Source organism: Notechis scutatus, chromosome 1, assembly GCF_049901735.1.
Source record: "Notechis scutatus isolate UNSWTSFEM ecotype Mainland chromosome 1, rNotScu1.2, whole genome shotgun sequence".
In the NCBI taxonomy this organism is placed as follows: domain Eukaryota; kingdom Metazoa; phylum Chordata; class Lepidosauria; order Squamata; family Elapidae; genus Notechis; species Notechis scutatus.
The window spans coordinates 91151241-91174822 of NC_142009.1; the positions used below are offsets into that span (position 1 = coordinate 91151241).

The 23582-nt window shown below is 39.1% G+C and overlaps 1 protein-coding gene across 2 annotated transcripts; it reads right to left on the reverse strand.

The window, feature by feature from the left end:
• Nucleotides 1-1680: 1680 nt before the first annotated feature.
• On the reverse strand, nt 1681-14014 carry CCDC28A (coiled-coil domain containing 28A). Of its 2 annotated transcripts, none has more exons than XM_026666175.2 (6): nt 13808-14014; nt 10905-11078; nt 7560-7723; nt 4607-4761; nt 3518-3540; nt 1681-2120 (listed from the first exon to the last, which is right to left on the reverse strand). In XM_026666175.2, the coding sequence occupies exons 2-6, from the start codon at nt 11060-11062 to the stop codon at nt 2066-2068; spliced, it is 555 nt and encodes a 184-aa protein (XP_026521960.1). In that variant the 5' UTR covers nt 11063-11078; nt 13808-14014; the 3' UTR covers nt 1681-2065. The 2 variants fall into 2 exon arrangements, with proteins under 2 accessions (XP_026521960.1, XP_087826844.1); XM_087970718.1 differs by having other exon boundaries at nt 10905-11071; nt 13808-14010.
• Nucleotides 14015-23582: the final 9568 nt, after the last annotated feature.

Below are 23582 nucleotides of genomic sequence, written 5' to 3' on the forward strand. Positions count from 1 at the left end.
TGGGCAAAGCAGTAAGAAGTGAGGAGAATCCTGGCACAGCTATTCGTAGGAACAGCTGATTGTCAGGAGGTAAAAAAAAATACCTTAAGGAGTGGCTGGGTGGACGAGCATCAGGTGGACGGGGTGAGCTAGCATTGGGCATCGGGGCAAGCGAGCGAATGGTGACCAGGTGACCGGGTTGGGGGTGTGGCCAACCAGAAGTTACTACCGGTTCGGCGACCCACGCCAAATCCTTGCTACCGGTTCGATTGAACCAGTGCAAACCGGCTGAATACTACCATTGATGAAGAGGTTTCACATCTGTAGTGGTAATTTCCATGAGTATCAAGTATTGGAATAGAAATCCATATTACTAATTTTAACACATCAAGCAGCGATACAAAGTACAGATTCAAATAATTTTCCAGAAAACGGAAACAACTTACCATTGAAGTTAACACCTCTGAAACAATTAAAACCTGCCAATATCTATACTAATGAGAATTACTGTAGTCCCCATTTATGTGGAAGGACCCAGATCAGTAAAGCTCAGCAGAGAAAGTGTGTTATTACTGTGAGAGTAAAGCTTTGATGCTAATCAGTCATCAATATAATGATCTCCGTATGAAACCATTCATTTTTACACAAAAAGTGTCTGGCATCTGGTTTTAATTTCCTCTTCATCAATCCTCTGAAAATAATAAGACCATACAGCTATAGAAGGCTAATTACCTGAAAGTAACTAGAAGTGGAAAATGTGAACAGCATACCCTCACACTTTCATTACTTAAAATAAAGATATATATATACATGCAACAGAGATCAACATGGAATCCTTGGTGTTCTCTGAATTTCTTGGTTGACTGCTTGCAGACAAATGTCTGAGTGTTTTCTCACTCAAGGTTATTAAATGGATGAAATCAATATACAACTGCAAACTCGTTCTTTCTAATAACAAGGGCTGCCAAGTGATAAATGAAATGTACAGCTCTAATGAAAATGTAGTGCAATTCCTCCCTTGCTCTGAGGGCTGAGTTATGTGCAGGATATGAGCCCATCTGCTCACCCAACTCAGCTGCCCAAAGTAGACATGCTTCAGGTCCCCTGAGGCAGAGTTACCTAATGGGACCTAGACTCCATATCTTTACTGTTGAAACATCTGCTCTTTGGATGAGCTTCTTCCCCACCCCTGATATGAAGGCACTCTGATCCTACTCCTTTTTGGAAAGCTGAGAAGAGATGCTTTTGTCTTATGTCTTGGGCCAAGATGGTAATTGAACCCATTCAATTATGAGAAGAGTGTTTATTTGAACCATGGTGGCATAATGGTTAGAATGCAGTATTACAGGCTAATTCTGCTGACTGCCAGGAGTTCGATTCTCACCAGCTCAAGATTGTCTTCAGTGTTCCAAGGTTGGTAAAATGAGGAGCCAGATCGTTAGGGGCAATATGTTGTCTGTAAACCACTTAGAGAGGGCTGTAACACACTGTGAAGCTGTATATAAGTCTAAGTGCTGTTGCTATTATTTTCAGCCTTGATTATCTCTCTATTGGTGGAGTTTATTATGCTGGTTTTATATTTATTGGATATTTACTTTTATCTGCTGCCCAGAGCAATAAATTATGAATTTGGCAGCTTTATAAATTCAATAAATAAAGATACACATAAAAACACTCAATAAATTCTATAGAAAACAGAGGTCGTTAAAATAATTTTATTGCTAAAATAAATTAAACATTCATTTAATGGCATCACTGAGCATGTGCTGATTGTCTACATTGTGGAAAAGGAAGCAGGCACGGCACAGCTCATTATTAACTCTTTTTTTTCCATTTTAAAAATGCTCTTTCAAGTTTCCCCACTTTTCACAGAGGTTAAGGCAACAATACAAAGCATAGCAGCAAAACATGGCCATACTGTAGCCTAAGCTTCAAGCCTGACAAGGCCGCAACAATACATGTCTGCTAAGAGGAATGTGTGCACATATTAATTATTTCAAACATGTTGTTACAAAAGCAAGGAACAGTCTGCTGGAAATTAAATACGAGAACTTGGATCCCCCAAAGAAGCAAGAAAACGGCAGATTTAGCTTGTGCTGGTATTCGGAAGATCTTGAACATCTGCTAAGTGAAGTTTCTGTCTGAGGCAAGGAGTCAAGGAATAGCATTCAATGAGCTAAAGTTAAAACCCCTTATGTTCTTCTAATTACATGCATTTCAGGAAAAGCAAGTATTGAGGTAATATCTGGAAAGGTTTTTAAGAAGCTCCAGATACCTAGAACTTTGTCTTTCATTTAATCTGAAAAAGGACCCTGAGTAGCAGGTGAGCATGAGAAAGATGGACAAATTTCGTTTCACATAAAACATGCAATTGTAGTACTACTTCGCTCAAGTTTAAATTATAGCCATAGATAGAAGTAGGGTGAAAGATTTAAAAATCAATGGCTTCTTTCCCTGCTATAATCCCAGAATAAGTTCTCTAAATACTGAATTTCTCAAGTTGCTGTTTTATTTATTTCACTGATATCTGCCTTTTCCCTGGGAGCTGGTGGCAGACACGAAAGCCTTTCCACCTTTAATTTCTAACAAAAGAAAACTAACTGGGTAAGCTTGAGCTGAGAGCAAACATCACCCAAAGTCATTCAGGGGGTTACAGTGGTGGAAGGTGGACCTGAGCATGAGGCTCCATGGATTTAGTTCAACTTCTTCACAACACCAAGTTGCTACTAGACTATGTCACACGGGGGTCTGGAGGGGGAAATTATGCACATTATAGACCCAGTTCCTACTGCTCTAACATTTTTTAAAAAATTCAAAATCGAAATTATGTTCCTTAATTTCACACTGGGTATGACAATTGGTTTCTCCACAACCTTGGTCCAATATTCTGTATTATCCTTTTACTATTACATTTAATATTACTGCATTTACTATAACTTTACTATTTTTATTATTATATTGAACCATGGTTGTACAGGGTTAGAATGGAGTTATTGCAGGCTAATTGTGCCAACTGTCAGCAGTTCCAATTCTCACCAGCTCAAGGTTGACTCAGGCTTCCATCTTCCCAAAGTCAGGAAAATGCGGACCCAGATTGTTGGGGGCAATATGCTGACTTTGTAAACGGCTTAGAGAGGGCTGTAAAGCACCGTGAAGCGGTATATAGGTCTAAGTGCTATTGCTATTACTACTGGAAACAATAGGAAACAATTTAAAACCAATAAGGAAATATTGCTCTGTTCAAAAACTGAGCAGAAGTTAAAGTAACCAGGTAAATTTGGAGAAGTACAAAGAGAGGGAAGTAAAAAGAAATGGAGGGAACAAAAAGGGAGGAAATGTGAGTTGCCTATTTAAAATAGCTTGTAAATCATGAAGAAATGTTTAATGTTTCTGGGTTGCAGGCTTAAAAAGATAAAACAGATCAAACTGTTCTTAGATTGAGATGCAGCTGTATCACATGGACTGGATTTTACCCTAAATGAGCTATTACATTTAGACAGCTATTTGGTCACAATTGGACATTTCACAAAAAGGATACATAGAAGAATTCAGTTCTTCCAGCTACAGTAGAAAGAAATATAAAAAGTTGCACTTATTAATTGTCCAGATAATTTATCAGTAAGGCTTAATTGTATTTAGAAAAGAGACTGAGATCTACTGGAATGCCAACTGGGGAAAGAACTGGATGTCAATTTCCCACAGCAATGTCCCCACACTGTTCTGCAGTGTTTCCAAACTCTCCAGAACAGTTTTTCATCAATGATAGAAAAAAATAAATTGAATTTGCCTTTTCTGCATGAGACTTCTACTTTGGGAAACAACAATGGCCCACCAATTTAATAATTTTTGTTATTCAAACAGTTGTGACAGCATGAAACTAATCTTACAATCCACATTAGATTCAACTTTCATCCTTTACCAAATTTCCAAATGCAAATGTAATGATACCACAAAGACAGAATGCAAAACAAATATTTGAAGCCTATCAATATCTCTTTTGTTGCTTCCAGAGATTGTAATGCTGACATTTATGAAAATTTAATGGTATTCATAGGGTTTTAGGAAGGAGTTAGGAGACAAAAGGCCGAATAATTTCCTTTTAAAATGTATTCTCCTGTTTTAAAAAAAGGAAAGGCTGCAGTGTTTTTTCTTTATCAATAGAGGGTGGTATAGTATAATATTGGGAAAATGTCTCATTGTTAGTGCACCCTCACTTATGAAGGAAAAGGTTATACTTTGAACAATGTAATTTTGTTATTATGCAAATTCTACAAAAATAACAAAGCCATATATTTTTGAAGGATAACAAACAGACCTGAAGCCAGGGGAATTTTTGCACCTCTGCCATCAAGTAGGAATATGCAAAATGCTTCATTTTGAACAATTTTCAACATAAAATTTCACAAAAGTACAGGGTTGAAAGCAAAGCACTCTGAGCACTGTGAGGCAGTTTTGCTGTTAAAATGGGTCACTCTTTAAAAATCTGGTGCTCAAAATTGTTTGAAACAAACAGAACTGAAGAAGCAAAACATCTTCAAGGGTAACAAAGGGTAGTTGCCATTTGAAAAAGCATCTTTGAAACAAACCCTTTGCAAGACACTATTATAACCGCCCTGTTTATACTTACATCTGACAACAATCTATCCAGATTAGAGTCACTAGCTAATTTTCTTTTATCTTCAGGGAGTTCTTCCAACTCTCCATAAAGCTCCAAGTTCAAGCGGGCCAACTTCTCTTGCATTTCTCTTACATGTTCCATTTGCTCAATAGAACATTCATTTCCTGAAGTAAACAAAGGTACAAAAGAGCATTAAGCCAAAGATTTGATAATAATTAAAAGTATTAACTTTCCATCATGCTAATAAGACAGATCAGAACTGCGACAGGAGGCTTAAGAAAATGATCAAAGTGCAACATCACGCCAGTGCTTTACTCTTCAGAACTGAAGGGCAACATGACTTCACAAACCAGCTTCAAAAGAGTACTTCGCTTGAAACAGCATAGAAGCAATGTTCCCCTTTGAAGATCTGAAAACCCCATAATTTAGTTCTTCTTCATAGTAATTCTCCCTGAACCTGTCCTTCCATAAATCTTGCAGATGGTTTTCTGGTTTCTTTAGGCGATCACAAGCTAAAGATGTGGCATCTCTGGAGACTTTGAAGCCACATAGCATTTTTTAAAAAGTGGTTTTGTGGGGTGATGAATAAATATGATTTATTGGATTTACCTCACCACATTCAAGAGGAATCTTGTTAGTTTACTCCTTCCATCAATGTAATATCATAAAACATTCACAATAAAAAAAGAGAAAGAAAATAAATTACAAATAGTCAGCCAACCCTAAGGGAAGTTTATGACACGATCTCAAATCTCAAAAGCTCTCTGTAAAGCTCCACTTTAATAGCTTACAGAAAATCAGAAGTGTGGGGGTTGACACAATTTCCAGGAAAAGACTCTTCCAGAATGCAGGCACACCAAAGGACAAGCAACCTGTGAGTCTCCAACCCTGTTGACTTTGCAGATGTGAGTGACCACCAGCAGGTTCTACGGTAACATACAGGTGAAGACTAGTTAGAGAAGGTAGTCCTGAAAGTACCTACATGCTAAGCCATGTAAGGCTTTAAAAGTTAAAACCAGCATTTGAAGTGCACTTAGAAACCAACAGGAGCCATTGTAGGGCCCAGAGCACAGGTGTCATGTCAGCATGTAACAGCTAGCACCTGGGCTGTCATATAGTGGATCAACAGAAGGCTCCAGGTGATTTTCAGAGGCAGTCCCATTTAGACCTGTGCAGCAGTACAGAACAGTGGTTGGATTCCAAATTTCCACTAACGGTACATCAGAACCGGTCTGAATCGGCTGAATACCACCCCTGGTACAGACCATTGATAGTGAAGTCTTACCATATTCATTTTTATACCCTTAGTGAATTTAGGTTCATTTTATTATTTTCAGAAATACAATGTAATCTGCATAACTTTACTCAAGCTTGGTATGCTTATTAAATGGAAAAGTATACTTTAATCCACTGCCCCAAAATGTTTTCCTTCGTTACCCAAAGCCACCTATCAGAAGGGTCCCTTTTACCCATTGTAGGTAAAACACTTTTAACTTCAATGTCCCTGAGGTGATTCAGTAATAGATTTGTATGTCATTATCCAAAGAGCCTGAGTAATTTATCCAAGCTTGAGAAGCATTGCTTTAGTAACACGGTAATTTTATTTCTGGGTGTCTCTTCTATCCTTTGAAGCTTACTTAAGATTTTAAACAAAAAGTCAGCAAATCAAGCCCTGACTCTTCTTCCTTCCTTCCTCAGTCATGGCCACCTAGGAACAAGAAAGTCATCTCACTGTTGCCTTTGAGAACTGTACTACATTGCTTGTCCTCCACATACAGGAATTGCAGTACTCTGCAGTAGCCCTAGATAAAAGTCAACACTTATTACAAGTCAACAGAAAGTAGGGCTGTGAACAAAGGCAAAAAGATGCTTTGGACAGTGCAAGCATGCTTACAGGACAGCTTTCTGCAACTCTTTAAAAGCCGTGGTATCTTTTCCTAGGGTCAAATACCTCCCCCCAGTTTCAGCATGATTCCAGAAAAACACATCTGATTTTATGAATTGCAAGAGAGTCTACAAGCATGCCTCTACACATTGCTCAACCATAACCAGAGACATTTGGAAGAAATAAAACAACAGCTTTTTGTCACACTGTGCTCATTATTCTAAAGAAAACACTTCACTGGAGTTGTTTTATTTCTTCCAATTTGTTTCAGCTTTCCCAACATTTCTGAAAAAAAAATCAAAGACAAAAAATAATGTAAAAATTCAAATATCTAGCTATAATTCATAACTGATGGGCAAGACTCAGACTGTTCTCCCCATGTTGGGATATGTAGCAAATAAAATATATCTCTCAATGGGAGGATAACATAATTTATTTTATTTATCAAAATTTGACCATCTTGGGGTCAGGAGACTCTGAGCAGCTAATCTATGTATTATGATCATTTACACAGCTAGCGAGAACGTAGGCCTGTGAGCGTAGTATGCTGAAATATATATGGTACATACCCTACTTTCTAGTCTTAACAGGTGAAGCCACACAGCCACTGTGGACAATTTACTCTGAATGTTAACTTATTTTTTAAAATCTCCTTGTCTTACAACTCTACTACTCCTTTAAAAAAATTAATCCTGAAAAAGGGGTTCGGATAGCAAATATATTAAAAATGGAATACAAAACATGGCTCAGAATTGTTAAATAACAGTACTGTCTATTTTAGTATTGATTTTTATCTTTTGAAAACTTTTTAAATTATCTTGAGTACTCACCACAGTAGAAAACTGTTACATAAACCTGTTACGTAGTACCATAATAGCAACAGTACCTTGATCTAAGCAACTTGTTTTGCCTTGAAAAAATAAGTTTAATGAAACATTTCCCAATTTGTATGAGTTCGGTGAATCATTCAGTGAATCATGCTTTCAGTTATGCTTTCAATGTCCCACTTTTTCAACAGTGAACACATGAACATTTCAACACGTAATTTATCTAGGGGAACAGTCAGAATAAAAATACCAAATGCTTGCAGTTTTCCAGAATGGAAGTCATTCAGGAGACTCAGAAGTCCTTTTTCCATTTCTTGGACATCTGATACATCTGTGAGAAATGAATGCTGGATTGGAGCTGACTGGGATCCTTTGTTTTCCACTCCTGGTGTTTTGGCTTTCTCTTTCACACCTCTGAGAAAAACAGAAAAGTTGTCATTTAGTTCCTTCAAGCTGCTTGCTACTTTGGCAACATTTGTTGCCACCTCAACAAATGTTCTGAAGGAAGAACTTAACCCCTTCTCTCCCAAACATATACAATAACAAATCATTATAGGAACTGGGGTTATGATTCATAGGATTAATTTCTAAAGCTACTAATGAGGAAATATATCTATCAAATGTATCTATCAAAATCTACTGTCAATAGATTTTGCCTTCCTTAATAAGGCGGCTAATGGAAAACTGCTTAAATAGCTTAGGAAAGTTTTCAAGCCTCATTTTCTTTTAATTGGTATGGAGCAATTGAAATAGTGAAGTGAAGTTATCCTATTGTGGTGTCTCATTTGGACAAATCATGATAGGAATTAGTTTTGTTCCGATTTTCCAAAAAAGACTGCATCATATACTCCTTTACCATTCCCTAGGCCACATCAATTACAGCATACTAATTCCACACTTTGCCCTTAAAAGCTGAAAGAACCAATCTGGTACCTTTCAGTTCCAATCAACTGTTCTTGTTTGTTCTTTACTCTTCTTGTACTGAGTAATTAATGAAATAAGCCTCCCAGCTAAAAAGGAAAATGGTTATTATGGCTGAAGTATTGGCCCTTTTCAGAAATTCAATGTTTGTCAGAACATGCAAGCCTTGTTACAATATCTAGGACCCTCCATTTTTAACCTTCTTTTATTGTACAGGAAGATTCAGCTTTTAGTGAGACGGCTGACTTCCTGTAATACCTTCTGGCCTCATGTTTAGGCTTACCTCTTGAGAAAATAATTTAGGAAGAGATTTAATGTACAGGCGCCACCTTATCTTGACCAGTGTGACCTACTATCTGATCAGTAGATAGTAGGAGTAGCAGAATCATTAGGAATCTCATGAAGAACTTGCTTTTTCACTTTCTTATGTTTTGGACAAACTGAGCTATGCTGTATTTAAGTAGAACCTGTCATTTTGATTGTTTTGCAACTGTACTTTATCCATTGAGCAGGAGATTCCAAACATGCCTGGATATTTGCTATCAAAGCCTTGGATGTATCCCTGGATGTATTTATCAAATTTATATGCCACTTATATCACAGTTTGAGGTAACTCTGAGTAGCAAAGTAACTATCTCACTTGCTATCAAAGTTACTATGACCTTCAAAAGAAAAAAGTGGGCTTGCATTGAATATTACTATTTCTGAAAGAGAAATATAAGCCCATTTAAGAGTGGAATGTACAGGAATTCACATGTACACCTTTAATATAGCTTTAGCAGCCAAGAACTCATCTTTGGAAATAGTTTCTTTGACTGTGTTCTCAGTTTACATTCAGAAATACTTTTATTTACAGAACACTGTACAACCACTTCAAATCCAGGACGGAACACATTGTTCCGTTCTTGAGTATTAAGAAGAAAAAGGAAGAAAATTTATGGGAAATGTTCCTTGGCTCAAATAATTATCAGAACTTGCACTGCTGCCTTCATTCTGCAATGTTCATTAGACCTAGAAATGGCAATGCATTTGTTCTAGAACGGAGACATTTCAGGACCTCACCAAAGGATGCGATCTCTCTTATCCAGACATGTCCTGTTCCATTTTCTGACCAAAACATTCCTTTCCAAGTCTAAAAAGGAAACAGTCAACAGAGCAGCTGGGATATTTCTCAGGTCGTATTTGAATTGCTCTGTAGTTAGTTTTTCTTTACCCAGTTCCCTTAACCAGAAGCAAGTAGCTCTGCGAAACTTGAAGTCAGATATAGAAATGACAAACAAACAAACAAACAGAATAGAGTATAAAATGTTAGTGGCGTGCTGCTTCTATTCTCTGCCTCAATTATTTTTGGGAATTTTCTCATCCATTTCCTGAAATGACTGCCAGAGCAGCATTATTTTTTCAAACAGTGTTGTTTTGATTGGGTTTCGTGAAAGACTAAGAGCAAAGTTTACTTGAACACAATTAAAGTCATCAGGGTTTTAAAAAAAATATTATTGTAACTAACAAGTTTCATTGCCTGAAAATCTTTTCAAATTCTACTTCTATGGCATCCATCTTTGGAAGCTCTAGCAATGCCACATGATGTCTTGATATCTTTATTTTTCCTTTGAAGGTATTGTTCCACTTTGCTTTTCACACTTTTTGAAAAAAATCTGGAAAACTGTAGCATCTGGGAATTAGAAAATCCCTGAAGATGAACCTTCTTAATTGTTTCAAATTATAGGGATGTGAAATCCCTGGACTCTCAAAGCTCGGCTGTTTGCTTGCAGACATTTCATTACATTCTTCTTGGTAGTTCTTTTATTAAGAGAAAACTACATCCCCACCAAAACTGGCAGGGCAAGCTGCTGTATGAAAACAAACCCCACACTTACTCACACTGATGATGTCATCTAGTTGGGTAATGAAACATCTGCAAGCAAACAACTAGCTCAGACAGCACCAAAGACTTCACTGTTCAACTCTTAGCTGCAGATATTCTCTTCTATTGGGTTACAGGGTTGGCAAGAAATGTTCACTATTGCTTCTTTATTCTTCTTTATTCTTCTTTTTTTTGTGGGTATATTTTATCCCCCTTAAAACCTTGAAAAACTTTAAAAATCATGTTCCTTGCCTCAGCCACTTGAGATGGCACGCAAAGCTCCCTGAAGCTCTTGAGCTTATGGAAATTTGTATCGAAATATTGTACTGACAGGAAGAAATAAGTAATTTATTTTGTGTTATGCACCATTTTTGCGACTAATAAAAGATCACACTCCATTTTAAAAATACAAAACTCCCATTTAGTTAAAGAAGAAGAATATGTGTGTTCGTATGATGTTTCATTAATCTATCACATAGAACCAAAATTAGTTTGGAACCAAATACTGTCTCTATTGATAAAACTCATAAATGGAGTTTGGATGATTTCAAAAGGGGCCAGCATCCTGAAGCTTGAGTTTGTCTGACCCACAATCCTGCCCAAATCAGAGGGGTGGGAAACATCATACCGAGTAGCTCCTGGGGGGAAAGCTTCAAAAAAGGGGATGCCACAGATGGCTTAGCATGGCAAGCTAGATGGTTTTGTGGACCAGGTATTCTTTATCCCTTAATGTGTCCCTGCCTGAAAATTTTACAGCCTCAAATTTAGCCAGCCTTGATTGCCTGTAGCACATTCCATATAAAACCTTACCTTTTAAGCTTTGGTCTTTGTAAATGAACCTGGGATGCTGAATTAGCAAATGCTATATTTTTGCTAGAAGGCACAGTGTTTTTCTTATTGTTGTGAACCTGACTGACGTGAGTCATGGATGACTTGGGACTTCTCCTTTTGTTTTTTTTCTCCTCCATTTCTGGATTCTTTTATCTTTTATTATAGAGGAAGAAAAATAGCAAATATCATTTATATATACATATGCTTATCATATCATGATTTCAATGGAAAGATAATTTTGCACAGTGTATATTTTTACATTTCATGAACCAGCTTGATTTTATTTGTTTGCCGCCCATCTTGCAACAAGACAACTCAGATATACTAGAAATAAAAATATAAATCCTCCAAATTAAATTATCACCACAACGAAGGAAGGAAGGAAGGAAGGAAGGAAGGAAGGAAGGAAGGAAGGAAGGAAGGAAGGAAGGAAGGAAGGAAGGAAGGAAGGAAGGAAGGAAGGAAAAGAAAATCTAAAATGGAAGAGGTGATAAGTGTTGCACCCACCAGTTTGCCGCCTGCCCGTTTGTCAAATGTGAATGATGCAATTTGACAGCTACTTTCAGTAAAGGAAATATTATTAGTCAAATCCTATGACTACATATTCGGAGCTAGTAATTCATAAAATATTTTCCAAATGAAAATAATAAGAGCTGAAGCTCCAAACTTCTAACTGGCTTTTGGGACAGACATTTTTATTGATTATGTCCTTCAATTCTTTGAAAAGAAAGGTATATATAACATACACTTAAATAGTCCCATTAACTAGTATTTCAACTGAGTAAAATCAGTTCTATTTCCTATGGCCTTATTCAAAAAGTGTTGTAAAATGTATTAATACTTTGGTTAACAATAGTCTTCAGAATTTCATCTTCAAAAGTGGGTCTAATGTATGTCATAATGAACATGTATTAAAATGTATGATAATATCCATTAGAAATGTGGGAATTATTGGAAGGTCTGTATGTAATATCAAATACCAGCCAATATGATCAACGTTGCTTGAAAATCAGTATGAATATATTCTTTTAAAATGCTGGTTATTCAGAAGAGAATAGATAACTGTTTCCACCTCTCCCCCCAAAAATAATTCAGCTCCACTGACCTATTTTTAAGACTCAATAAAAGCTTTGCGTGGCTATCAAATTGGTATACTATATATACATATTCATCACAAAACTCCTGAAAAAGCTTCTTTGCATTCCTTACTATCTCAAAGACTGAGAGTTATAGTACAAATCCATTCAAAATGGCAGGTGTCCCCAGATTATGGTCACAAAAAGTCAAGATAATAACCACACGTACAATCCTTGAATGCTTGTTTTTATATTGTGTATTTTATGTATTCATTTTATTGTAAGCTGCTTAGAGCTAGATCAGGGCTGTCAAACACACGACCCGCGGGCCAAATGCATCAAATGCTGGCCGTGCATCAAATGCACAGTTTAGCGAAAGGGAAAAAGGTCATGATACGTCACGTGACAACGCCATGACAACACAAGTTTGACACCCCTGAGCATACACGGTCAGCAATTGGATGAATACAGGTAGTCCTCAATTTACAACTATTTGTTTAGTGACCAAAGTTACAACACTAAAAAAAAACATGACTCATGACCATTTTCCATTCTTATAATCATTGTAGCATCCCAATAGTCATGTGATCAAAATTTGCATGCTTGGCAATTAGTTCATAGTTATGATGGTTGCAGTATCCCAGGATCAACACAATTGCTTTTTGCAACCTTCTGACAAGCGAAGTCATTGGGAAGCCAGGCCCAAAGGTGCTTTTTTCAAGAGGCAACTGGACTTTCTGATTTTTCTTTGAAGACGTTTCTCTTCTCATCCAAGAAGTTTGGATGAGAAGCAAAACATCTTTAAAGAGAAACCAGAAAGTCCAGTTGCCTCTTGACAAAAGCACCTTTGGGACAACCATGACCTGGATGACTAAGAACCTCCATAGACATTGGGAAGCCAGGTTCACTTTAAAATGATTATTAACTTAACAAATGTGGTAGATAAGGTCATAAAGTGGGCCAAAACTCATGTCTCACTTAGCAACAGAAATTCTGGCCTCAATTATTATGGTTATAAGTCAAGCCTGGACATAAATATATAGCACTTGCAGTTTTGACTGCACCATCATGGCTAGTATTTTGATTTATTTATTTATTTTTACCACATCCTGGGTAATACTTTAAGGAGGGAAAATCTAGCCCCACAATTTTAAACGTAAAACTTAATTGCTCCAGCTCTTGCTTGACCTGTTGCTCTGGAACCGAGAGTCTCCTACCATTGGTAGTTCCAACTGGCAAAGCCATTTTTTTTAGGATAACTGTGCTTGAGTGGTTCTTTGGTTTAAGAAAGCTGCAGCAGGCTCACTTCGGTCTTGCTTTGATTTCAGCCCTCGGTAAGTCTTTCCTACTCTCTGATGCAACAAATAACACCCTCGTTGATTCCAGAAAAAACAGAGGCAAAGCAGACCGAAGTTTGTAAACAACAACAACCACCCAACTTCATCTCATGATTTGTTTCCTGTTTGAAATCCAAAGTGTATGCGGTCAGGTCCGCAGACCCTTTAATCGAGGCCGTATTTCAACGAAGGAGTGGATTGAAATAGTTCTTTCCTGAATCTTAAGCTGATCGATGCCCACGAGGGTCAAGTACCAAGTCCCGTGTCTTGTTTATACGCACTCCCACGGTCATGCAACAAGCATTGTTAAACGTTTTGCAAACGCGCGATCGATCCCACACCAATTTTCTTAGTTAACCGAGTTGGCAGAAAACGGTTATAAGGCAGTTTTGGGCTTCCCCGTGTCGTGGAAGCGCTAGTAATATCTGGGGGGGGGGGGGAGGCGACAGTAATGAGTCCTCGGACCTACCTGCGGGGGCGAGAAAATGCCCGGTATCTCCCCCAAATCAGTCCGGTCCGACTGAACCCCCCGTAACCTGCCGGCACTGGCTTATATCTTTCCCGATAAGACGGGCACCCTTCCTCAACTCAGCCCTTCCCAATGAGCCGGCGGAACGAAACTTCCGGGCCCGCTCCAAACAAGAACCCACGTGCTCTAGGAGACGAAACCGAGAGGGGAGAACCCGGAAGAGGTCGGTCATGTGACCGCCCGTTCTTCTCCACAGTGCCTCTTGCACGTCGCTGAGGCGTGTGGCCGTTCGCTTGATTCTTTCTTTCTTTCTTTCTTTCTTTCTTTCTTTCTTTCTTTCTTTCTTTCTTTCTTTCTCTCTTTCTTTCTTTCTTTCTTTCTTTCTTTCCATCTTTGTTTCTTTCCCTCTTTTCTTTCTCTCTTTCTTTCTCTCTTTCTTCTTTCTTTCTCTCTCTCTCTCTTTCTCTGTCTCTGTCTCTTTCTCTCTCCCCCCTCTCTTTCTCCCCGTCTCTATCTCTTTTCTTCTCCCTCCCTCCTTCTCTCCCTCCGCCCCCCCCACCCTGTCTGTTGGGCACTGATCGGCTTGTATTTATTTGTTCCTTTTACTCAGGGATAAAGGCTCCACTGGAACCCAAAACTCTACAGTGGCCACTATTGCTTTAGCACAGTGCAATATTTATTTAATTTAGTACAATAGGACAGGACAGTAGCACGTTGGTGCGCTTATGCACGCCCCCTACAGACCTCTTAGGAAAGGGGTGAGGTCAATAGTAGACAGTCTAAAGTTAAAGTTTTGGGGGTTTGGAGAAAACTTTAACCTTAAGACTGTCTACTATTGACCTCACCCCTTTCCTAAGAGGTCTGTAGGGGGCGTGCATAAGCGCACCAACGTGCCTACCGTCCCTGTTCTATTGTTTCTTTTATTTTTCTTATATGTACCCATTTCATGTATTCATAACTATGTTTTTACTTATACCTATTATCTTGTAAGCAATTGACAAATAAAAATAAATAAATAAAAATAGGATGAGTTACTTCATAGTTCCATCATCTCCCAGCTGCAATAGATGCTGGGAGTTTTAAGCTAGCGGGAACCAGGTTGGGAAAGAACAGTGAGGCTGGCTTGCCCAAGGAAGGGCAGGCATTGCTCTCTGTCCCAACTGAGTCAATGAATGCAATCCCAAACATCCTTCTTTTGTCCGTCCCCCCCATCATATTTTTTAAACATTGATCCACCTTAATAGCAGAACTTTAAAAAGGATTTCTGCAATAATGGAGTGGATGAGGTACTTGTATACAAGAAATTTTTTTTCTTGCATAATTTTAACTTGTAAATTTCCCAGAGTGGCTGGTAATCTGGGGTATATATATTTAGTAAAAAACAGTCACTGTTTTAGGAAAAAGGGTAACATAAATATGAACAAATGTGGCTAGTTTCACCCATCTACACTGTCAAGACAATGAATTACTGATTTGCCATTCCATGTTTATTCTGTTACAGACTGAATAGAATAGAATACTTTTATTGGCCAAGTGTGATTGGACACACAAGAAATTTGTCTTGGTGTAAATACTCTCAGTATACATAAAGAAAAGATACATTCGTTAAGAATCAAGAATCATAACGTACAACACTTAATGATAGTAATAGGGTATAATCAACAATCAAATCATACTAGGAAACAGTCAATATAAATAGTAAGGATGCAAGCGACAAAGTTACAGTCCTACAATCACAAGTGGGAGGGGATGGGTGATAAGGAGTGATGAGAAGATTAACAGGAAAGGATTTGTATTGGCCAGTGTGTAATTTTGATGGTGACTGCAGTTTTCTGGGAAAATTAGCAGAGTTCTGAGCAGACTCTGTACTTGGAATAATGGCAGATCAAGATCCAAGCAGCTATTTCAATATAGTAACAAACTCTTTATCTTTTTTTAAAAAATACTGCAACCATCCTATTTTAAACTTGTCGTTGTTATCCATTGCTGCCTCTTCCATGCAAAAGTTTCCATAAAAAGCTTAGTCCAGTAAAAGAATGAGGGGTAGGCAGAGAGAATGGAAATTAAACTGTTGTAAAATTCATCAGCTATGTTGGATTTCAAAATGGGAAATTCTACAACCATCAATACTACATGTATTCCACGAAGGTGACACCAATGCAACTTGAACTGAAATAAATACAAAGGTAATCCTTCAGTTGCATACATTGTTTCTGTGAGTAAATGTTTATTTAAATTGCTTTAGGTGGAATGCAGTTCAACTTTTCCTTGTGCAGGAACAGTTATTGGAACCTGCAGTGAGTCACTAGAGAGTACAGTCGTGGGTTGTTGTTTTTCTAACAACTGTACTGCTATGAATAACTGCTGAAAAAAGGAGCAGTATGTAGAGATGAGGTAAATAGGCTTTTTCAATCAGTTTTTATTTTTTATTGAAAAGTTTCACCTCTCCAATACACAGCAGGAGAATACTGACACTGACATTCTCTAAGCGGATTGCCTCTTTCAAGGGACTTCAATATGCAAAACTACATACATACATGAATGACCAAATTAAATCTGTTAAAGTATCTTCCGCAGTTTTGATCTTATGGCACTACTCACAAGGGCAATACTGCTTCTCTTGGGATCTATCACATGAAACACAAATTGTGTCTAAGGCTGGCACAACATGATCCCTGCTTTTGAAGATGTGCAGAAATGTAACCAAAAGCGACACACATGCACAGATACATGTACCACATTTTCTTCCACAATAATGTAGGCAACTTTACACGGAGTGCCATTCTATCTTCAGCCGTTCAAAGACTCTCTCCATTACATTCCTGCACATGTGGTTGCATTATGCCTCCTGTTGACTGAGAAGCCTGAAAAATAGCTCCATAAGCCACTGGTATATATTTAGTATATGCTATCTCTGAAAGTAATTAATAGCGTGAAGACACCTCACCATTGATCATCATGGAATTTCCAGCAACAAGAGTTCTGAAAAACAAAAGGCATTGGACTCTTATGCAGTGCAGAAATCCCTTTTCACCAAACCATTCATGGTCTGCCAGAGATGTGAATTTTCTACAGACTGCTTGACATTCATACTTGACTCCACGTCTCAACCATTATGGTTGTTCCCACTAGGTGAGATTGATGCACAAGCTCATGGCAAATGACCAGTCCCCACACTATTATAGTCCCGTCCTCCACTGTAGCTTGTAAAGTTGCTGTTGCAACGGTGGATCGTAGGAATTGTCATATTGAAGTAATAGTTGCATAATTACAGGAATTGGGAAAGTCATAAAGCTAAAAGTGGGTGCAGGCATTTTAATGGTTCGGGGGGAATTTGCACAACACACTGAACAATCACATCAACATGTGTACAATGCCCTCTTCCCATTTTATCCAAAGTGTCTAAAGAGAAACGTAAACCCTGGTACCATGCTTTGCTTGTATGGCTTTTCATTTCCTATTATGGAAGATGGGCTGTGGTTATCCATTCTATACAGTTACTCCTAGCTTGACATTAATTGTATGTGTATGCAGATGTCCCTAGACAATTGCAAACCACTGTGTTTGTGAATACTTGGAGGAAAACATATGTTTATCCCAGATACTCATGCACTGTCAAAGAACAGCTGGTAAGGGGATTCCTCCAATTTATGGAGGGAAAACCCTGTAGAAAACCATAGGCATCCAGAAGGGCAGTGATTGAGACTAATTTAACAGAAAGCTAAAAAGTATTATTGTTTGTTTTCTTCACTGCAGTCTTTGTGGCCACTGCTCCCCCCTCCCCTCTTCCATCTTAGACTGTATTTTATCAATGCACTGGTTACTGTTGTATTCTTGGTGTGCTGCCAAATGCTGCTTTGAATCTGTGTTATTGTGTTTGTGGTACTGCCACATTTGCAGAGACAGAACTGTGACATGAATGGAAGAGAAATACTGTAAATGGGTTTGCTATGTAACAGATTCTTTTCCCATGGTTCATTGAAGGGAGCAAATTTATCAAGAGTTCTGATGCTCTCCCCCTCTCGACCCAATAGAGACCAGCATGCAATGTTCCAGGTCCCCTCAAGGAATTCAGAATTATTTCCTTAAACAACCTTCCATCCAATTTCATCTCTTGTTTTTGAACAGGATAGACCAAAGACTGAAGAAGACATCCTAGTGTAGAATCCAGGGAATAGGGGCATACTGTTCCAGGCCCTTAGGTTACTGACAAGTATGATAAAACACATATGTAGAGAGTCAGCATTCTTACAGCAAAGAAAGTTGGTGCTTGAAGTACATAAGCTGGGATACTACGGTATGTCAAATTAAAAGCAACCCCTGTTCCACACATCAACAAAATGTATATTTTATTATTTTATAGTAATATTGTTAGCCACTGCCAGGGCCAATGGAGAAGGCAAGAACAGATGATAGGAAATATACTCTTGCAAAAAGTTTATACAATAATAGTTAATAGAAAATTGAGTATGGGTCAACAATGTTTATTTTTATTTATTTATTTGATTTGTCAATTGCTTACAAAATAATACGTATAAGTATATACATAGTTATGAATACATGAAATGGGTACATATAAGAAAAATAAAAGAAACAATAGAACAGGGACGGTAGGCACGTTGGTGCGCTTATGCACGCCCCCTACAGACCTCTTAGGAAAGGGTGAGGTCAATAGTAGACAGTCTAAGGTTAAAGTTTTTGGGGTTTGGGGAAGAAACCACAGAGTCAGGTAGAGTATTCCAGACATTGACCATTCTGTTGCTGAAGTCGTATTTCCTGCAATCAAGTTTGGTGCGGTTTACCTTGAGTTTGTATCTATTGTTTGCTCTTGTATTGTTATGGTTGAAGCTGAAGTATTCATTGACTGGTAGGACATTGCAATGTATGATTTTATATACTATACTTAGATCAGACCGAAGGCGGCGTAGTTCTAGGATTTCTAGGTCTAGAATTTCGAGTCTGGTGGCATAAGGCAGTGGCCCCCAACCTTTTTTGTGCCACGGCCTGGTACCGGCATCACAAAATGATCCATGGCCCGGTACCGGCATCAGCACACATGACAAGGCAAGGCGAGCTGAGCAACCAGCCAGCCAGCCGTCCCCCGCTTCTCCCCACCACCTTCAACTCCTCCTTTGTACCTTTGTCGATGGGCTTCGCTTTGGGACGGCTTTGGGACGGTCACTCGGCTCACCTTGCCTTGGGTGCTGAAAGAATCCTCGTGCCTTAGTTTCATTTGAAGCCCTCCCCCTTCGATGAAACTAAGGCGCGAGGATTCCTTCAGGACCCAAACGCCGCTTTCCAACCGGAAAAGCTCACCTGGAAGCACTTTCTCGTCAAACAAGATGGCGGCGCCCAGCAAACCGGCAGCCCGGTAGGAAATGTTCCACGGACCGGTACCAGTCCACGGCCCGGTGGTTGGGGACCCCTGGCATAAGGTATTCTGCAACGAGTAGAGGAGTGTGTTGTAGTTTCAAAAAAAAAATCCAATTTAACAGAATAACCTAGTTGGAAGGGACCTTGGCGGTCTTCTAGTCCAACCCCCTGCAGAGATAGGAAACCTTACATCTACACCATTTCAGAAAATGGCTGTCCAATCTCTTCTTAAAACCTCAAGTGCCCGAGCACCCACAACTTCTGGAGGCGGGTCATTCCACTGATTAATTGTTCTGTCAGGAAATTTCTCCTTCGTTCTAAGTTACTTCTCTCCTTGATTAGTTTCCATCCATTACTTCTTGTCTTGCCTTCAGGTGCTTTGGAACATAGGTTGGCCCCTTCTTCTTTGTGGCAGCTACTTAGATATTGGAATACTGCTATCATGTCACTCCAGTCCTTCTTTTCATTAAACTAGACATACCCAGTTCCAGCAACTGTTCTTTATACATTTTAGCCTCCAGTCCCCTAATCATCTTTGTTGTTCTCCTCTGTACTCTTTTTAGAGTCTCAACATCTTTTTTAATATCATGGTGATCAAAACTGGATGCAATATTCCAAGGGTGGTCTCATCAAGTCATTATAAAGTGGTACTAATACTTCACTTGCTCTTTTTCATAGCCTGAACGTTAGGCTCCTTTCACAGAAAGATAATACTATGGTGACCAGTGATGTTACACTATTATCTCCCGCAAAGCACTTTGGTGATAGTTTTTTGTCTGTCCCATATGGGGGGAGCATGAAGATGCTGCTCCTTGTGCCTGCCTGGATAGAATCTATGTCTATCCTTTTGGGCATGCACACACCAGAGCAACCCAATCCCTCTCACAAAAGTGGATGAAGTGCCTGTCACACATAGAGAAAGGATGCCTTAGGTATGAAAACTAGCCTGGCAACCTGTATTTGTGTAGAGCAGGTGAAACAGCAAATGAGGAAGGGAGGAACGGAAAGGCAATGGCTGCAATTTGAGGACATGGAACCACTTTTATACCAGTGGTTTGGCCTGAACTAATATTATTATGGTTCATCGCACATTCAGCCAGAAGTTTAGATGAATTTGGCATTTTTGTTCACCTATCAAGTCCTTCCCAAGGACCTGGGATAGGTCGATGTTAAATGTATCATAGTAGAAAATAAGCTGTTCCAAGTAAAACTGCCTTTTGCAGTTGGCTGATGGTGGATTTGTCAATGCCAATAGTGTTCAAATGGTACTACAGATGTTTGGGGATTGCACTCAAGGCACCTATTACTATTGGCACTATCTTTGCTTTATTTTGCCACAGTTCTTCACAGTTGTATTTTGTAGTCTTCTCCAGTTCCTTCTTTTCTCTTTTGCGGTCTCCAGATACTGTCCTGTGTCCACTATCCAGACTTCTTTTTTCTTTCACATTGACAATTGTTAAGTCTGGGTTGTTATGTGGTGGGTGCCTGTCTATTTGAATTCTAAAGTCCTGGAGCAATTTAGCTTCTTTATTTTCTATTACTTCCTCTATTTGATGGTCACACGATTTCCTGCTTGCAGACAAATGACATTTCTTGCAGATCTTCCAATGCACTTTTGTTGCTACTTTGTCATGCCATTGTTTATAGGCAGTCTGTGCAAACTTCTTCCAGCAGCTATCTAAGTGATCCACTGTTTCTTCAACTTCTCCACAGAGTTGATATTTGCAGGACATTGCTGTCTTCTCAATTCTGGCTTTGTTTGTATTGTTCTTAAGGATCAATCTTGAACACTCCAAATTCGGCCCTCTGTCTCTTTCTTCAATTTTCTTGCTCTTAGCATTGCCAGGTCCTGTTGTTATATGCTTTGCCTGCTATTACTTTATGTACTAATCTTGTAATACTTTGCCTTGCCACATCTCTTTTCTATTCTTCCTTTGGTTTTTCTTGTGTACTAGTTTTGTCTTTTCAGTACTCATTAAGTCATCGTCGTATAGTAGGTTCATCTTCTTCACTGTGCTTCAGATATTCTTCGAATGCTGTTCTTTTTTTCTTTTTAAACTGTCTGGTGTACTTGCAACATTCTACACCCACTTATTTTCTTTGGCAAGTAGAGTCTATCAACATTGCTTTGTGGGTGAAGGACATGATTCATTGTTATTGTTTTTTTCATCTTCTAATCCAGGGCTTTTAATTCTATTTTGAATGCATTTCCATATTCCAACTGCGTATGACTGGAATTGACCAGGTGTTAATTGCCTGGATGGTATTTCCTCCATTCTGTTTGGACTTGAAGATATTCTTCACTTTTATGACGTATTCACTTCTAACCTCCTTCTTGACTTCAGTGTGCTTGAAGTCATCAGCTTGAAGGATGCCCAGATGTTCGTAGTGTTCTTCTTTAACCAGACTCTTGATGTTATTTCTGTAGGGCATCTTGATTCATTCATTGTTTTCCTCTGTTAATGGTGAGGATGGACACATTTGTCCAGTCCAAATAGATGTTCCAGTGAGTCATTTTGGTGACTGTGTTATGTTGTTGTTTATAATCAGATTGTGAAATCTTCTTGCACGAGTGATATATATATGATCTACTCTTTGTTCTGCCTCTTTGTGCAATCTGCAATTTGAAACATTTGATGAGTTTTTAATTCTGGCCTTTAATAATTTTTCTCTTCCTCTTCCTCCTCCTCCTCTTCCTCCTCCTCCTCCTGCTCCACCTCCCCTCCTCCTGCTTCCCCTCCTCCTCCTCCCCTTCCCCCTGGATCCTCCTTTCTCCCTCTCCTCCTCTTCCCTCGTCCACCCTTCTGCTTTTGGACTTTGGGTTGGAATCACTGAAAATATCTGGCAAATTGCTAGCCTGTTCTTTAAAACGGCAAGAATTGACTGTCCCCATGACTAGGACTAGCTTCACCAAGACATATGGCTACAAATGTATTTCACAACAATTAACAATAAATTAATGATGACTAAATGCCAGGAGGATATAAGAACAGTGTGCTCATTTTTCCACTTATTTTGCTATGAATGTACGTACTTTTCTCATTACTCATTTATTTCTTATTAAATTAGATTATTTTTAGTCACTTTAGATCAGCTATCTGTATCTCTTCCTCTGGTTTTAAATCTGCTCTTTGAAGATTTTGGTGGTATCATTTATACACGAAGGAGGAACCCAGCACCAGACTATGGGAGGATAACAGACATAATGAATTTATTTGTCTGTTTACTATAGTGTTATGCTGTCCATTCCCAGAGTTTTTAGGAGACTAATATTTATTTAAAGAATAGAAATGCCAAACAGATACAAAAACAAAACCCATATAAATATACCAAAGATATGGCAGGCACTGCCTCTATTTTATAAAGCGTTATCCTGTGCCAAAAGGAAAGGGTCCCCCGCCCCTAGTTTTTTGAATCACAGGAGGGATAAAGCCTAATGAGTCTTGTGAAGGAGTTCCAGAGAATAGAGATGTTGATGGAAAAAGCTTGCTTCTAAAGTCCACCTCTGATGACAATTACAAAGGGAGGAAGCCTGGAGATTGTTGGCCCTACGATACCTATTTGAGGAGGTAAATGGCAGACAAGATGGCCTCTGAAATAACCCAAGAATGGAGTCAAGCAGGACCTTTGAGGTGACAACCAGCACTTTGAATCACACTCAGAGACCCAATGGCAGCCAATGGAGCTTCTAAAGCGAAGGGTGAGGTGAGGTGGGATCATCCAAATATATCAGGGTGTCATGCCCCTGATGGAGACTGACTCTGAGGGAGAGAAGGAACAGCCGACAGGGAGTGGAAGTGTGGCTCCGGAGGTTGTGGAGGAGGCTGGGGAAGGGCAGAGGCCGGCTGAGCAGTCAGAGGAGGACCCAGGCCCATTCCCTTTCATCCTAGGGCACGCAGGGAGGAGAGGATAAGGGAGAAATGTGGTCTAGTCGGGAGGAGAGGGCCTTGATCCTCTTCATGGGCTGCAGCTGTGACAACTGAATAAGAGGAAGGACATGCGTATGGGCGAGTGCTGGAAACAAAGCGTGGAAATATCTCTAGTTTATGGTTCCTCTCTGAGTTTGATGTCCTTCCCAGTATATGTGTTCTGTTATCTGTGGACGTCCTCCAGCCCATATCTTGCCTGGTTTGTGTTGTTTTTTACTCTTTATAATTTAAATGGCATTTCCTCCTTCTGGTAACTGCTTGTGTGGGAGTTTTTTTTATCTCCAGTCAAGGATATTTGGAGCTTGGAAACAAAGTGAAGGAATAAAAGTGGCTTCACCTATTTTCTGTGACTGTATTTATTTTGTATCCCACTCTGGGTCATCACATCAAGGCATACCTGAGCTGATGCAATCTAGCTGTACCTTTTGAATATTTTTCAAGGGCAGGCCATGTAGAATGCATTAGGATAATCC

Bases quoted from the DNA above. Each gene is read 5' to 3' on its own strand.
- CCDC28A (XM_026666175.2), bottom strand. From the start codon at position 11,062: ATGGAGGAGAAAAAAAACAAAAGGAGAAGTCCCAAGTCATCCATGACT. The intron at 3,541-4,606 runs GTAAGTATAAAC...TTTCTACTGTAG, and splicing joins TGGATAGATTGTTGTCAGAT to CTGGAAGAACTGAATTCTTC. The intron at 2,121-3,517 runs GTATCCTTTTTG...TCCTTGCCTCAG, and splicing joins GAAGAACTGAATTCTTCTAT to ACAGAAACTTCACTTAGCAG.